Source organism: Phacochoerus africanus, chromosome 1 (genome assembly GCF_016906955.1).
Source record: "Phacochoerus africanus isolate WHEZ1 chromosome 1, ROS_Pafr_v1, whole genome shotgun sequence".
NCBI lineage: Eukaryota > Metazoa > Chordata > Mammalia > Artiodactyla > Suidae > Phacochoerus > Phacochoerus africanus.
The window spans coordinates 32,367,436-32,384,389 of NC_062544.1; the positions used below are offsets into that span (position 1 = coordinate 32,367,436).

General features: G+C 44.7%; 1 protein-coding gene across 6 annotated transcripts in view; it reads right to left on the bottom strand.

The window, feature by feature from the left end:
* OCLN (occludin) overlaps positions 1–16,380 on the bottom strand; it is a 50,619-nt gene extending 34,239 nt beyond the window's left edge. The window contains exons 1-3 of one of the 6 annotated variants that reach the window (XM_047795098.1): positions 16,224–16,380; positions 8,458–8,574; positions 3,063–3,741 (exon numbers count right to left, since the gene is read on the bottom strand). In XM_047795098.1, the coding sequence (XP_047651054.1) occupies positions 3,063–3,741; positions 8,458–8,507 (729 nt within the window). In that variant the 5' untranslated portion in view covers positions 8,508–8,574; positions 16,224–16,380. Of the gene's footprint in view, positions 1–3,062; positions 3,742–8,457; positions 8,575–14,810; positions 15,261–15,608; positions 15,906–15,945; positions 16,100–16,223 lie in introns of those variants that run through there. The other 5 variants (XM_047794920.1, XM_047795009.1, XM_047795274.1 and 2 more) reach the window with 5 other exon arrangements.
* Positions 16,381–16,954: the final 574 nt, after the last annotated feature.

Genomic DNA, 16,954 nt, shown 5'->3' on the forward strand with positions numbered 1-16,954 from the left:
AAGGCCTGAGCACCAAGGAGTCATATTGTTATAAACAGATGAGAATGGCCAATAAATTAACTGAATCACTGGTGTACTTCTAAAAGGCTTTAAATACATGGGAGTTCCCACCATGGCTCAGTGGAAACAAATCTGACTAGGATCCATGAGGATGTAGGTTTGACCTTGGCCTTGCTCAATGAGTTCAGGATCTGGCATTCCCATGAGCTATGCTGTAGGTTGCAGATGAGGCTCAGATCCCGAGTTGCTGTGGCTGTGGTGTAGGCCGGTGGCTACAGCTCCAATTCAACCCCTGGCCTGGGAACATCCATATGCCATGGATATGGCCCTAAAAAGACAAACAAAACAAAAGGCTTTAAAAATGTTCTCAAAAGTATCTTTATACACCAAATCATGCTTATAACCTTGTTCATAACACTTACTTGGCAAATCTTTTTACTCTGAATGTAAATTTCAGTCCATAGAGAATCTGCCTTACTATAAATTATGTAGACATGATCTAACCAAGCTATGAATTTAAGAAAATAGGCTAATGATTCATTTAGTCTGGAAGATTCCTCTGTTTTAGGAGTCTTTTGAGCACTTACTAAAAGGGGGCTTGTAACAAGGAAACCCTCCCGCTCACAGTTCTCCTAGAGTCTGACAAGTGTGTTGAGTGGTACACTGGCCTGGAGGCACTTGGAGGTGAGGCAGGTAGCAGGACTATGGCCTGGATGTTTGCTAACAGCTAACAGGAGGCTCTCTTTGCAGCTGAGTATCTAACAGCGATACCCTTTTTCAAAGAATAAGAGGGATGGCAGTATGCTAAGACAAGAATACCAACCCTCAGCCCTATTTACCACAGACACATCTCAATGTCAACAACAACCACTCTGAAACCTACACTTCAGCCTTCAAAATAATGGTACTTATTGGAGAAGGTCTAACCCCTAAAATGTGACTCATTCTGGGAAAAGAATGAACATTCCTGAATCAGTGTAAGGAGAAAAAAAAAGAAAAGAAAAAAACTGGTAACCTAGAAACATTTTTAATATAATTAGGGTGACTCATGGTTACTGAAGGCAGGGTTCTCAACCCCACCTGTATATCTGAATCACCTGATAGCTTTTTAAAATACTGATTTACATTCTCAAAACAATAAAACACTTTTGAAAAAAATTATAGACTAGGTTAATGGAAAGTCATCCTATGTTCACGAGTCAGCAGACTTGTAAAGATGACAATTCCTCTCCTGAAAGTGATCTACAAATTCAATGCAATCCTTCAAAATCCTAAGTGGCTTTTTTGCAGAAATTGACAAGCTGATCCCAAAATTCACATGAAAATGCAAGGGACCTAGAATCCAGCCAAAAGAATCTTGAAAATGAACAAAGTTGGAGGACTCCCCACTTTCCAAATTCAAAATTTATGACAAAGCTACAGCAATCAAGAAGTGTGGTGCTGACCTAAGGTTAGAAATACAGATTAATGGAAACAAATTGGGAGTCTAGAAATAAATCCACACATGTATGGCCAATTCATTTTTCATAAGGGCATGTGAAAATAACTTAATGGAGAAATAATCCATTTAACAGATAATACTAAGAAAACTGGATATCCATATGCAATGAATGTTGGACCCCTTCCTTGCCAAATTAACTCAAAATGTATCACAGACTTAACTGTGCACCTAAGAGCTTTCTCCTCAGAAGAAAACATAGGAGTAAATCTCTGTGACCTTGAATTAGGCAAAGTGTTTTTAGGCATGACACCAAAAGCACAAAAAACTACAGAAAATTAATTTAGATCTCATCAAGATTGAAAACTTTTCCATGTAGTTCCTGCTGTGGTGCATGGGTTAAGGATCTGGCATTGCTGCAGCTACAGCTTGGATCCAATCCCTGGCCTGGGAAGTTCTACATGCCACAGGTGTAGCCAAAAAACAAAACAAAACAACACAAAACAACAACAACAAAACTTTTCTGCAAAGATCATCATCCAGAAAGTGAAAAGACAATGACCAAATGGAGAGAAAATATCTGCACCTCACATATCACAAGGGAGTTGGACCCAGATATATACAAACTTTTACAATTCAATAATAAAAATTCAAATAGCCCAACTTCAAAAGGGGCAAAAGACCCTGAATAACCATTTCTCCAAAGAAAATATACTAATGGCGAATGAGCACCAGAAAATATCACCAGCAATCAAGACAAGGCAAATCGAAACCAAAATGAGATACTACGTCACACCCATCAGCATGGCTAGAATCAAAAAGACAAAAACAATGCTGGTGAGGATGTATGGAAACTGGAATCCTCATACATTTCTGGTACAACGGTGCAACCCCTTTGGGGAACACTGACAGTTCCTCAAAAGGTTAAACACAGAGTCTCTATAAGACCCAGCAACTATGCCCCTAGGAATATACTGAACTCAAGAGAAGTTAAAGACATTTCACACAAAAACGTATTCACAAATGTTCAGAGCATTATTCCTAACAGCCAGTGTGGCAGTGGCCATCAGTCGATGAATAAATAAAATGTGGTCTATGCATACAACGGAATGTTACTCAGCAATGATCAGGAAGGAGGTACTGGTATATGCTTTACGTGGATGAACCTTAAAAACATTAATGCTAAATGAAAGGAGCCGATCAAAAAAAAAAATGTATTGTATGATTCTGCTTATATGAGGTAACCAGAACAGGCAAATCTATAGGACAGAATTAGGTTTCTGGATCTGGGAGGATGAGGGAAATGGAGAGTGACTGCTAAAGAGGATGGGGTTTCTTCTGGGGGTAGTGAAAACATTCTACGATCAACTGTGGTGATGGCTGCATAACTCTGTGAATATAATGAAAACAAATGAACTGTACTTTAAATGGATAATTAGATGGTATGTCAATTATACCTTCATAATGACACCTAGCCCTTCTCTCAGATTCTGATTTAAATAGAAGTGGGTCCTTGACACCAACATGTTTTTAAATGTTCCCAAAGTGACTCAGTTAAGCACCCCAAGCTGTTAGCCTCTGACCCGAGGAAAGAGGGGAGGAAAAAAATGAAAACCACCCATACCTCCTGGGGATCCACCACGCAGTAGTGATATAAATATTGATCCACATAGAGTCCAGTCACCGCAGTCGTATAAAACTGGTTGCAGAGGGCATATATTTGTGAACTGTAGAGAGACCCTGACGCCTGGGCTGTTGGGTTGACGCCCATTATGTAGACAATCGTGGCAATGAACACCATCACACCCAGGATAGCACTCATTATTATCACAGTCAAATAATACCTTCTTGTTCTAGATATTTCAGATCTTATAACGCTGGTCACAAATATCACCAATGCAGCAATGAAGCAGAAGGCAGCCATGGCCAGGAAGAATCCCTTTGCTGCTCGTGGATCTGTATAGCCTCCTCCATAGCCATAACCGTAGCCATAACCATAGCCATAGCTACTTCCATAGCCACCAAAGCCACTGCCGGCATAAGGGTAGCCCAAACCACCTCCCATTAAGGTTCCATAGCCTCGGTCCCAGGCAAGCGTGGAGGCAACACAGGCAAAGATAGCAATGCACATCACGATAACGAGCATAGACAGAATCCGAATCACTCCTGGAGGAGAGGTCCATTTGTAAAAGTGGAGAATTTCATCTTCTGGGTAGAAAGAATACGCTGGCTGAGAAAGCATTGGTCGAATGGGCGTCTCTCCACCATATATGTCGTTGCTGGGTGCATAATGATTGGGTTTGCTGAAATGCACAAGAAAACAATTTTAAGTTAGCACTTTTTGGCCATAACCAGAAAGAACACAGGAAGTAACTGGAGTAATTTGAAACAAACCATTGGCAAATGAAACTATTACCTGTATACCCATTAAAATAGCACAATTTGTGTCCCCCTCACTGCCACTAAATTCAAATGTCACAATCCTAACCCCCAACGTGATGGTATTAGGAGGTGGACCTTTGGGAAGTAATTAGGTCATGTGGCTGGAGCCCTCGTGAATGCGATTAGTGCCCTTATAAAAGAGGCCCCTGGAGTTCCTGCTGTGGCTCAGGGGGTTAAGAACCTGACATAAAGTCCATGAGGATGCAGGTTCAATGCCTGGCCTCACTCAGTGGGTTAAGGATTTGGTGTGACTGTGGTGTAGGCCTGCAGCTGTAGCTCCAATTTGACCCCTAGCCTGGGAACTTCCACATGACATAGGTGTGATGCTAAAAGGAAACAAACAAACAAACAAACAAAAAAAAAGTGGAAAAGACCCCAGAGAGCTCTCTCACCCCTTCTAGCATGTAAGGATCCAAGAAGCTTGCAGTCTGCAACCTGGAAACCCAGCCTATGGTACTTGATGATAGGAGCCAGAACTGACTCAGACGCCCACTGAGCAGGAAAGGTTCATGCATCATAATCACCTGAAGAGTTTCCTGAAACATAGATTGTTGGGCCCCATCCCCAGAGGTGCTGAGTCTGCAGGTCTGGGGGACAAGTTTCTAGATGCTGCTGATGCTGCAGTCTGGGAACCATACATTGAGGAGGACTGCTTAGCTTCTATGGAGCAGAGGTTTCCAAATTTTGCTGCATTTTAGGATCACCTGGCAAAGGTATAAAATCTCCAGACACAGCACTCCAGACCAGTTGAATCAAAATCCCCGGGGATGGGACGCAGGCATTTTGACAATGGTGTCAACCCTTTGGCCTCTGTGAGGAGACTGATTCCTTCAGATAGGATGCCTACACTGGGTCAGGTGCAATTCCTGGCAGCCTCGCTCTTTTGCCTAAGAAAGCACAATAATTCATGACTTCATTTGGCAGCTACTTATGGAGCTGCTGGGCTGACACATGGTGGGCACCGGGCTAGGTACTGGGGATATGACAATGAAGAGGACAGCCTCAGTTCGGATTCTCACAGAGTGCAGTCTAGAGGGGTAGTAAGACATGAGACAAATTACCTACCACACGAAGCACAGCCAGTTATGGCAAGAGCTACAAAGGAGATCAAATATCAATGAAGGCTCATCAGGATGAAGGCTGATCAGATCTGGAATCTCTTTTGTAAAAATACCTTGCAAATCCAGTCTTTTAATCATTAACACACAGCTTGTAATAGTCACACTGATGTATGGACACACTGAATCTACCAACTGTGGGCCCTGGGGAGGCAAAATTCAATCCCTAAACTCAATCAGACTCTTTTGTTCTCGGCGCTATTTCCACAGACCACCTTCCTCACTCCTAAGGAGATACCTTACTACTGGGTACCACTAACCCCAGGAATTAGAAAAAATTATCTGAATGTATGAGAATGAAAATGAAATGGAGGTGCTCCCGTCGTGGCTCAGTGGTTAGGAACGAATCCCACTAGGAACCATGAGGTTGCAGGTTCGATCCGTGGCCTCCCTCAGTGGGAAGGATCCGGCGTTGCGGTGAGCTATGGTGTGGGTTGCAGATGAGGCTCGGATCCCGAGTTGCTGTGGCTGTGGTGTACGCTGGTGGCTGCAGCTCTGATCAGACCCCTAGCCTGGGAACCTCCATATGTCCTGGGTATGGCCCTAGAAAAGACAATAAATAAATAAGGAAATAAATAAGGAAATGGAGAAAGTGGAAAAGACACTGAAAACGTCAAGTAAGAAAATTCCCTAAGGCATTCTCCTTGGCTCTTTGGGTTGTCTCCATCTGGGCCTGTCATGAATAGACTAGCTCTGATACATCCAACATACATCCTAGGACCCGTAAGCACCTATTTTTCTAGGGAGTAGAATTTCTGGGTCAAATTTTTTTTTTTTGCTTTTTTTACTTTTTAAGCCCACACCCACGGCATATGGAGGTTCCCAGCCTAGGAGTCCAATCGGAGCTACGACTGCCGGCCTACACCACAGCAACGCAGGATCCAAGCTGCGTCCGTGACCTACACCACAGCTCACAGCAATGCCAGATCCTTAACCCACGGAGCAACGCCAGGGATCAAACCTGCAACCTCATGATTCCTAGTCAGATTCATTTCCACTGTGCCCCAACAGGAACTCAAAGTTTGTTTTGTTTTTTAAATCTTCAGCTCTACAAGACAATCCAACTGTTTTCCAATATGATTTTATCACCTCCCATTAACAGTGTAATGTTCACAGAAACATTGCTTATGATAACCCCAAACTGGAAACAGTCCAGATGTCTACTTAGAGTGCAGTGGGTAACGGCGATACAGCCTCACGATGGAGTGCTAGGGAGCTGTGCTAATACGGCAGCCACCAGCCCCACAGGTCAACAGAGACCTTGAGATGTGGCTCATCCAAAGTGAGCTCTGCCGCTAAGGGCTCAGTGTATGAATAAAGAATGTAACACCAGCAAGACCGAACCCTAATAGTAACTATGTACTTTGGGTGATAATGATATGTGTCAGTGCAAGTTCATCAGCTGTAACAAATGCACCACTCGGGTGGGGGATACTGATAATGGGGAAGGCTGTGCAATTGTGAGCATGGGGGCCTACAGGAAATTTCTATACCTTCCTGTCGATTTTGCTGTGAAGCTAAGAACTGCTCTAAAAATAAAGACTACGTTTAAAAAAAGTCTATACAATATCTCATGAATCAGTGTTTATATGAATCACATGTTGAAATGGTAACAGTTTGACTATATTAAGTGAAATATATTATTAAAATTAATTTCTTCCTTTCTATCTAAATATTGTTACAAGAAAACATGAAACTACACATATGGCTTACATGTTTAGCACTGCTCTAAAGCAAAAAATGAGCCACAAATGATCGCAGATAAACCTTATATAAGTAAAGCTTAAAGAAACAAGGCAGGAAAGAAGACATATAGCATGTAACATTCATATAAAGTTTAAAAACAAATGAAACTAGAAGTTCCCATTGTGGCTCAGCAGTAACAAAATCGACTAGTATCCATGACAATGCAGGTTCGATCCCTGGGCTCGATCAGTGGGTTAAGGACCAGGCGTTGCCACAAGCTGTGGTGTAGGTCACAAACGTGGCTGGGATCCCATGCTGCTGTGGCTATGGTGTAGGCCTGCAACTGCAGCTCTGATTTGACCCCTAGCCTGGGAACGTCCATATGCCTCAGGTAAGACCCTAAAAAGAAAAAAAAAAAAAGAGTAGGAGTTCCCATCATGGCGCTGCAGAAACAAATCTGACTAGCATCCATGAGGATGCAGGTTCAATCCCTGGCCTTGCTCAGTGGGTTAAGGATCTGGCATTACCATGAGCTGTGGTGTACGTTGCAAACACGGCTCAGATCCGGCATTGCTGTGGCTGTGTTGTAGGCTGGCAGCTACAGATCTGATTCAACCCCCAGCCTGGGAACCTCCAAATGCTATGGGTGCTGCCCTAAAAAGACAAAAAAAAAAAAAAAAAAAAAGTAAAACTAAACCATATTGTTTAGGATGTAAAAAGTGGAAAATAATAGGGAAAAGGAAATGACGCTCATACATCAGAACACTGGTTTCCACAGAAAGGAAAGGACTCAGGGGAAGACTTTGAGGTATTCTGTTTCTTGACCTGGTAATGACTCTACTTCGTATTTACTCATCATCTCATGTGCACGTTCTGTGCCCTTTTCTATAGGTATATTTCACCATTGTTTACAAAAATAAGCATGAGTTTAAGGGTTACTACTCAAATACAATATTCTCCAGCATATTTTTTTTCTTCTTTTGGCCACACCCACAGCGTATGGAAGTTCCCGGGCCAGGGATTGAATCGCAGCTGGAGCTGTGACCTACATCACAGCTGCAGCAATGACAGTTCCTCAATCCAATGTGCCACAGAGGGAACTCCTCTCCAGCATATTTTAAGGCTCTCATTGTCATAAACAACTGGGTCCCCACCACCTTCAGATATTAGTCAGGAGGCTATGTAATAGAAACACACCCTCTGCTACAGTTTTCAGAGTTAAAGCTACAAACTACTTATAGGAAGAAACCCCCAATGATGTTTAATAGCAAATTTAATATTTTTTTCCCCTTATGCCTTTTATTTATTTATTTATTTTTTATTTTCCCACTGTACAGCAAGGGGCAAATTTAATATTTAAGTAATCATTGTTAAATTTCTGAATGGTTAAGGACACCAAGAATCATCAACTTTTTTTTTTTTTTTGGTCTTTTTAGGGCTACATCCACATTATATGGAGGTTCCCAGGCTAGGGATCGAATCAGAGCTGTAGCTGCCGGCCTACACCACAGCCACAGCAATGCCAGATCTGAGCCGTATCTGCGACCTACACCACAGCTCACGCAACCCAGATCCTTAACCCACTGAGCAAGGCCAGGGATCAAACCTGTGTCCTCATGGATGCTGGTCAGGTTTGTTTCTGCTGAGCCATGATGGGAACCCCAAGGCATATATTATTTTATTTTTAAGCACACACAACACTGTGATGAAAGTTTCAACTATACATATTTTTACATGTAATTGACTTAAAAAAAGAATTACGTATTTACTTACAATTCATCAGGCCTATAAGGAGGTGGACTTTCAAAAGGCCTGGATGACATGGCTGATGTCAGCGGTCACCTGATCTTCAGGATGGGCAACGCCCCGTAGCTCTCGAGATCAGCCAATCTAAGCAACATAAGTAGGGTAATGACATTACCACTGAGTTCAGAGTTTCCTTATATCACTAAGAAAACTACTGATACCAATCTCAAGTAACCTTTCCCTCCAGTTACTTCTCTTGTCCTTCCCACTGCTGTTTTTACATGCTGGACCATTAATTCTTTAAGCACAAGAAATCACTGAGCATAGGAATCATTCAGCCTGGTGGTCCTCATTTGCACCCAGCATGTGCTCTGCACAGCACTGTCACATGCACGCTGTTCAAACTTGAAATTCTAAATTTTTTTTTGGTTTTCTTTGTTTATCCTCATAGGGCTGTACCCGTGGCACATAAAGGATTCCAGGCTAGGGGTTGAATTGAAGCTGCAGCCGCTAGCCTGTACAACCACCACGCCAACATGGGATCCAAGCCTTATCTCTGGCCTACACCACAGCTCATGGCAACGCCAGATCCTTAACCCACTGAGGGAGGTCAGGGGTCAAACCTGCATCCTCATGGATACTAGTCAGATTCATTCCCTCTGAGCCACGACGGGAATGCCCCCCTCATATTACTTTTGAGAGTTCATATAAAATGAGAATGGAGAATTTCCTTGGTGCCTTAGTGAGTTAAGGATCTGGCATTGTTGCTGCTGTGGCACAGGTTTGTTCCCTGGCCTGGGAGCTCTTGCATGCCACAGGCACAGCCAAAAAAAAAAAAAAAGAGAGAGAGAATGCATATGAAAGTGTATGCATAGCTGTGTCCGGCACATACCAGCCCTTCAATGTTACCTAAAGCATAATCTGGTTTAAAAGCATGCTTTTATCATTAAAAAGGATTACAACATGAATGGTAGGATTGTGGACATTTTTCCTTATCCCCCTTTACAAGTCTTCAAAATGGAACATAATTTTCACAAAAAAGGAAAAACATCAAACATACAGCGTATTAAAGAGTCCTCTTTACTAAGACAAAAGCAGAGTAATTTTGTTCTATAATTCCTCAGAGCAAAAAGCCCTAAACATGTGAGAGGCAATTTCACTCCATCAACAAGTAGTATTTATTAAGTGCCTACACTGTACCACAGGAGCCTGTGGAAGTTAAGGGTCAGACAAAGTTCTCTTGAAAGTCACAAAGAAAACAGCCACTACAACAGACACTATTTAGGGCTGAACTACATAATTAACTCCAGTTTGGGGATAACAGGGAAGACTCAGGGAGAAAGAGCCAGGAGCTCAGGGGTGGATGGGGGGAAGAACATGAGCAGATCTATAACCGGAGTGTATTAAAGTGTCTAATATTTTTTCCTTTTCAAATAAGGGCTCTGCGATCCTAACTTGACACATTAGGAACAATAAATCAATTCAGACTCTCAGACTTGTTCTTTAAAATCATTAGCAGCTAGGAGTTCCCGTCGTGTCTCAGTGGTTAACAATCCGACTAGGAACCATGAGGTTGCGGGTTCGATCCCTGGCCTTGCTCAGTGGATTAGGGATCCGGCCTTGCCGTGAGCTGTGGTGTAGGTTGCAGACACGGCTTGGATACTGCGTTGCTGTGGCTCTGGCGTAGGCTGGTGGCTACAGCTCCGATTCGACCCCTAGCCTGGGAAACTCCATATGCCACAGGAGCGGCTCAAGAAATGGCAAAAGACAAAAATAAAATAAAATCATTAGCAGCTATCCTCTACATTCTTGAGGACAGTCCATTACAAGTTTCTTAGAATAAAATATTGCCCAAATGTACGTAAGGTAAAACCTCAAAGATAGAAATATATTAAATGTGACACTAACACCAGTAGCACATATTTCCAAACACAGTGAGGAAAGACAACTTCTCCACATTCTTTGACTTCTAAAAACTGCTTTCTTGAAACATACCATCAAGTACACAAATGTTAAGTGTATATAGCCCCATAACTGGTACCCAACTACACATATAGACAAGCAATTTAGGCCAAAATGCTATGATGATATGAAAGAGTAAAAGTCCAGACTGTCTTCCGAATCGATGTTCAGAAAAAGGACATTAAAAAAAACTGAATTTAAACCCTTAAATGTGGGACCCTGTTTCTGAAGCTCAATGTCAAATACTGATAAACTGACTTAAAGAAATCTTATCCTTCCTGGGACCCTATTATTGCATTAAAATACAAATACTATGTGAAAAAAAAAAGAAGAAGAAAAGAAATCTTATCCCTTCTATGGCTAGATCTCATTCATTTGAGACTATTCCAAAAATTCCCAGCTCAATGGCAGTTTTTGAAAATTCTATATTAATCCTGGCTCAGGTTGAAATTTTAACCTCGTCAAAAATACAGACAACAGAGAGTTCCCATCGTGGCTCAGCGGTAACAAATCCAACTAGGATCCATGACGATTTGGGTTCAATCCCTGGCTTTGCTCAGTGGGTTAAGGATCCAGCATTGCCGTGAGCTGTGGTATATGTAGATCATAGAGGCAATCGGATCCTGTGTTGCTGTGGCTGTGGTGTGAGCCAGGAACTGTAGCTCAGATTCCACCCCTAGCCTGGGAATTTCCATATGCCACAGTGTGGTCCTATAAAAAACAAAACAAAGCAAAAAAATCCAGACCTCAAAATTCCTTTCCAAACTACTCTTTCCTGGATTCAGAGTTTAGCTGTCACGTCTCTTTTAAAAGTAGAGATTTTTAAACGGCAAAACAAATAATTTTAGAAAGTTCATTAAGAACAAGACATGGCTGATCAACTTCATTTCCTTTTTTTGAGAACTTTTCCAGATGGGAGATGAAGGGAATGCCTAGAAAATCCTGAGAACCTTGGGCACATTCTTGTGTACAGAGTGTGGGTAGCCAGACACCCATGGGCTGAACAGTGGAACCTAATTAAGATGAATGAATGGACCATTTATGTCCACCCGGAAGGAGGTCCCTAGTAGTGACCATGGACAGTGTGGACAGGCTCATCCAGATCTGCAGCTGACAAAACACTGGAAAGGATAAGTAACCCAGTGGCCCCAAGGACACTGACACGGGCCAAGCTGATCAAGGTCTTCGTCAGGCTAGAATAACAGGCTGAACCAAACCTAGAGGTTTTAAAAGCTCACAACATGAGAGCACAAAATTCCCCTTCTCTCTGTGACCACCACTACTTTTCTGGGTCAAAGAGGGGGACAATCCTGACCTCTGGGCTGGGATAAATACGTAAGACAAGGTTTTCAAGAAGACGAGCAAAAAGCATTCACAGCAAAATGATTATCCCGAAGATGAGAAATTTCAGAACATTGTATTTTGGTACATTGTACCCAATTTCAAATGTTGGGGGCAGGAACACATCATTTTAAATAGGTAAAACTCAATTGTTAAAAATTAACAGTAGGAGTTCTCCAGTGGCACAGCAGATTAAGGCTCTGGCGTTGTCGTCACTGCTGTGGCTCAGGTTGCTGCCACTGCACAGATTCAATCCCTGGCCCAGAAACTTCCATGTACCAAGGGCACAGCCAAAAAGAAAAAAAAGTAATAGTATGAGTAGTAGGTAAGGGAAATCTGGCTGTTTGTTTTTTTGGTTTTTTGTTTTTAAAGGCCACACCCTTGGCATATGGAAGTGCCCAGGTGGTGTGGAATTGGAGCTGCAGCTGCTGGCCTACACCCCAGCCACAGCAACGCCAGATCCTTAACCCACTGAGGGAGGCCAGGGATCAAACCTGCATTCTCATGGATACTCACTGAGTTCGTTACCGCTGAGACACAACGGGAACTCTAGCAACTATTCATTTTTAAAAGTGCATTTCCTTGGTCAGAATTTCAACAAAAGCTAACAAGTGATCCCAAACTTAGGCAGTATTTTTAAAGGTAGTGCTAACATTTAGGCATGACATAGTTATTAAAAAAAAAAAAAAAAATCCCTGAAGAACCTTGAAATTGGAACATGTTTCAGCTAGGTGCCTCTCCAGGAGAGAGACTAAGATTGTTAAAGATCTAGAAAAATCATGCCTTAAGACAAAACATCAGGATATGTCTGGCCTGGAGAACTCAACATTATAAGGACCACTATAGCAGCCTTCAAAGAGCTGAAGAGCTGTCTTTGTAGTCCTAGAAATGGTTCCTTTAAAAAAACCCAAACACTCCAGAGGGTGAGATTTCATCTCAGTGTTAGGAAGTCTCTCCACACACCCTCCCAAAATAACAAATAACAATTTGATCTTGTGCTATTTATGCAAAGCTTCAGTTGTTTGATATTGGAGAGGGTGGGGTAGAGGAACTGCACTGGACCTCTAAGGTCTAGCCTGGGAACCTCCATATGCTGTGGGTGCGGCCCTAAAAGACAAAAAAAAAAAAAAGATACTGGCAAATCTTAATAGAAAACTAACCTAAGCTAAAAAAGAAAAGCCTGAAAATGCTATGCTTCCAAATTATTCTTTAAAGCAAGCTATCAATAAGTAAGAAATAAAATAAAAATTGTTTTTTAAGAGCAGTTTGTTCCTTTCCAATCATATGCCTTCAATTAATTTGTCTTTAAGAAGTTCTTTTCAACATTTTAAAAAATTGATGTATAGCTGATTTATAATTTCTACTGTAAAGCAAAGTGATTCAGTTATACATACGTATATACACATTTAAAAAATATTATTTTCCATTATGGTTTATTATAGAACATTAAATATAGTTCTCTGTGCACTATGACCTTGTTAAGTTTTAAGGTGGGCATTAGGAGTTCCTGCCTTGGCGCAGCAGAAATGAATCCAACTAGGAACCGTGAGGTTTCCATCCCTGGCCTCACTCAGTGGGTTAAGGATCTGGCGTTGCGGTGAGCTATGGTGTATGTCGCAGACAAGGCTTGGATCTGGCATTGCTGTGCCTGTGGGTAGGCCAGCGGCTACAGCTCTGAGTGGACCCCTAGCCTAGGAACCCCTATATGATGCGGGTATGGCCCTGAAAAGACAAAAAAAAATTAAAATTAAAAAAAAAAAAAGATCCCCAAGTGATTCATACCACATTCAAGATTAGAAAGCACAAAGTTACAGAACAGCTACACGCCTGAAGTAAAGATTTTTAAAACGGTGTAGCAATAATCTAGTCTTTTTACTCCCTAATATTTCCATAAATAATAATGTGGATGAAAAAAAGCCTGCTAAATATTCTAATCAAGTAAGCCTTGAAATGCACCTGAAGAAAACTTCCCTCTAGGAGGTTCCTGGGAAGGTGAAAGACATTATATCAGTTAATTTATGTGGCTCAAAGTAATCTCTCTCTCTTTTTTTTTTTTATATTTTCTAGGGCTGAACCCGCGGCATATGGAGGTTCCCAGGCTAGAGGTCTAATCAGAGCCACAGCAACTCGGGATCTGAGCTGCATCTGCAATCTACACCACAGCTCACGGCAACGCTGGATCTTTAACCCACTGAGCAAGGCCAGGGATCGAACCTGCAACCTCATGGTTCCTAGTCAGATTAACCACTGAGCCACGACAGGAACTCCTCATTTTGAAATGACAATAGTTTCAATATTATCCTCAGAAGAGTAAAAATTTTTACCTTTAGATCAAGCAAGATGGGGAACACTTATATGAGGCCACAGGGTGTAGTCAAAGGTAGAGGATTCCAGAACAACTCCCCAAATCTGGTTCTCCTGCTGGCTTATAAGGACTGTTGCTTTTCTAATATACCTTCCCTAACTAGCTGAAGAAGTTTTCAAGCCAGCCCGTTTGCAACATGTTTCCCCTACCTGGTGTTCAACACAACTGGAGTTCTAATAAGATCTAGCTTTTAGAGATGCTGGGATGATTAAATGATATAAAGTACAAAAGGGCAACACTCATCATTTCCCTAAATTGCCTGTTGGTGTGTAAATCTCCATCATTTAACAAAGGAGGCGCCTAATAATGAAATAAATGCAAAACTAGATAAAACCAGTGCTGTTGCTTTTTCTGAGAAAATATCAATTACTGCAGAGCCAACATTTAAAATGTCTATTTTAGGGGACTTCCCCGGTGGCCTAGAAGTTAAGGATCTCGCTTTGCCACTGCTGAGGCTCTGGTACAGGTTGGAGCCCTGGTCCAGGAACTTCCGCATGCCACACACAGCCAAAACTAAGATAAATAAGGTGTTTATTTTAAAACACCAGGAAGACAAAATATTCAATATATACAGTGCAAAAGAAACACTGTTACACTAGGGAATGCAAAGTTGAGAACTCTACCACTGTCTGGAAAGAACTAGTTTTCTATCAAAAAGCCTAAGGGCCTTAAGAGGAAGGGATTCTCTTTCCCAGGGATCGCAATAATATACCTGTAGTGCGTGAGGGCCACACAGTAACCTGGAAAGCTGCCTCCTGCCTGCCCCGGGTCACCTCCCGGGTGGGCAGGCTACCCGGCCCAGGGATGCCCCGGCTTCTCCTCCAGCTCAGTCGCTTCACCTGGGACCGGAGGGTCTTGGAGCCGCTGCTGCAGCCGCAAGGTGCAGAGGCCATTTTGGCCCCTCCGCCCGCCTGGCCCCTCCACCCACCTGGCCCCACACACTTGGTCCGACACAGGCAACATGTCCGCTGCGCGCCGGGCCGGCCCTTCGCCGGGTCGCAGGAGCGCGCGGCCAGCCGGCCGGGGCCAGGTCCCCGAGGTCATGCACCCCCGCCACGTCTAGAGCGCCCCGGGCCGTGAGCGCTCATCGAGCACGGACGGCCCCGAGGCAGGTCCGCCCACCTGGCGGCGGCCTTTAGGTCACGGGTGAAATAGCCCAGGCGTGTGCGGCTTCCCTCGAAGTACAGCTACACTCGAAATTAAGTCCCCGCCCCCCAGCTTAAATCCACGCGGAACCACACAACTGCCCCCCAGGGGCTTGAAAACAGCCCAGCGGCCCACCCCACGTCTCCAGGAATACTGCATGGATTAAATCTGGCCACCCCTTCTCCCCCTGGGGTACCTAAAAGGGTGGGGCGGGATGGCGTCGAGGAGGTCCCCCGGGGGTCCTAACCGCCACGCCCCGGCCAGCGAGCCGACCCCACTCGCTCCAGTGCTCAGGCTCAGAGCCAACTTTCCCCGAGGACCCTCTTCGCGAGGACCCCCCCCACACACACACACACAACTGTACCTCGGAGAGCTGGGCGCAGGATCCTCGCTGTTCACTTAACTTCCCGCCAGCCCCCATATAACCGAAAGGTTGCCCCCACCGCCTAGACACCGGTGGCTTCAAGCGTTTCCGCGGCAGAAGTTGATGGGCGGCTCCAAGCGGACCCCCGCCCGGGAGGCAGCCTCTCAAGTTCGCCCCGCGCGGCTCCCTCAGCCGACCCGCGCCTTTTCGCTTCCCGCGAGTCCCAGCCCAGGGACGAAACCGCCACCGAAACTGGCGCGGGCTTCCTCCCCCCCGCGCCGCTCCTACCAGACTGAGGGGCCCCTCGTGCGCCCTGGGCGCGGCGCCCAACTCTCACCTTCTCACCGCAGCCTGGCCCGACCCACCTGGAAAGGCGAGACCCAAGGAGCGCGCTCACCTGGAGGGTGCACCTGACGCAGTGCAGACGGCCAGCTCGCCCCGCGGCTTGGCTGGGGACCCAGCCCTCCTCCTCTCCACCCTCCTCCCCTCTCTCTCCTCCTCTCCCCCTCCTCCTCCTCTCCCCACCCACCCCGCCGTCCGGCCCACGGGCATGCGCACCAAAGCCAGGCCCGTGTGCCAGAGTTACCCCCCCGCCCCCGCCGCCCCGAGATCCACCTGCTGCACCCCGCGCGGGCTCCGCGGCGCTCTGTCTAGCTCTCCCCGGAGTCCCGCCGCCCCAACCAGGGGAAGGAGAAAGGGTGTGGTGGACAGGGGCGAGGAGGAGTGGTGTGGTGGCCTCCTCCCACCGTAATCCATCCACCTGAAACTCAGATGGGAGGGGGAAGGGAGCGGTGGAGAAGGAGGCGGGAGGAACTGGCCCTTCGCACACCCTTGCTGCGCCCGGCGTTAAAGGAACAGTGCGGCCTTTTGGCCTGAAGCACAGGGGACAGAGCACCGAAGGGCTGCTTGGGGTGGGGTCTCGGACATTGAGAGGTTGGGGAGTGGTCCTGGACCATCTGGGAAGCGCTGGGAGACCGGTGGGCTTCGGGTAGAACTGCAGAGTGTTTGGCAAATGAGGTCTGAAAAGTGTCCAGGGGTTCTCAGCACTTTGACAAAAAAGGCACGATCTCACACAAAACTTTCCTGCTCCAAAAATGTGGTTAAAGTTTTGTTGCAAAGAAATTTTTGAAAGTCATGCGGGGTTTTGAGAATGGTTTCTGAATGTCTGGATCCAGAAAAAGATAATTACTCAGAATGGTTCTGTGCAGGTGAAGTACTGTAGATAATGGTGTCAGTGAACTTGCCGTCAAAATTAAGTGCATACTCCAATATACGTTATTACCGGTTCAGGGTCCTCTGCCCTTCCCTCCCATATTTAACTATGGTGTGACTGAGAGGCTGTTCTT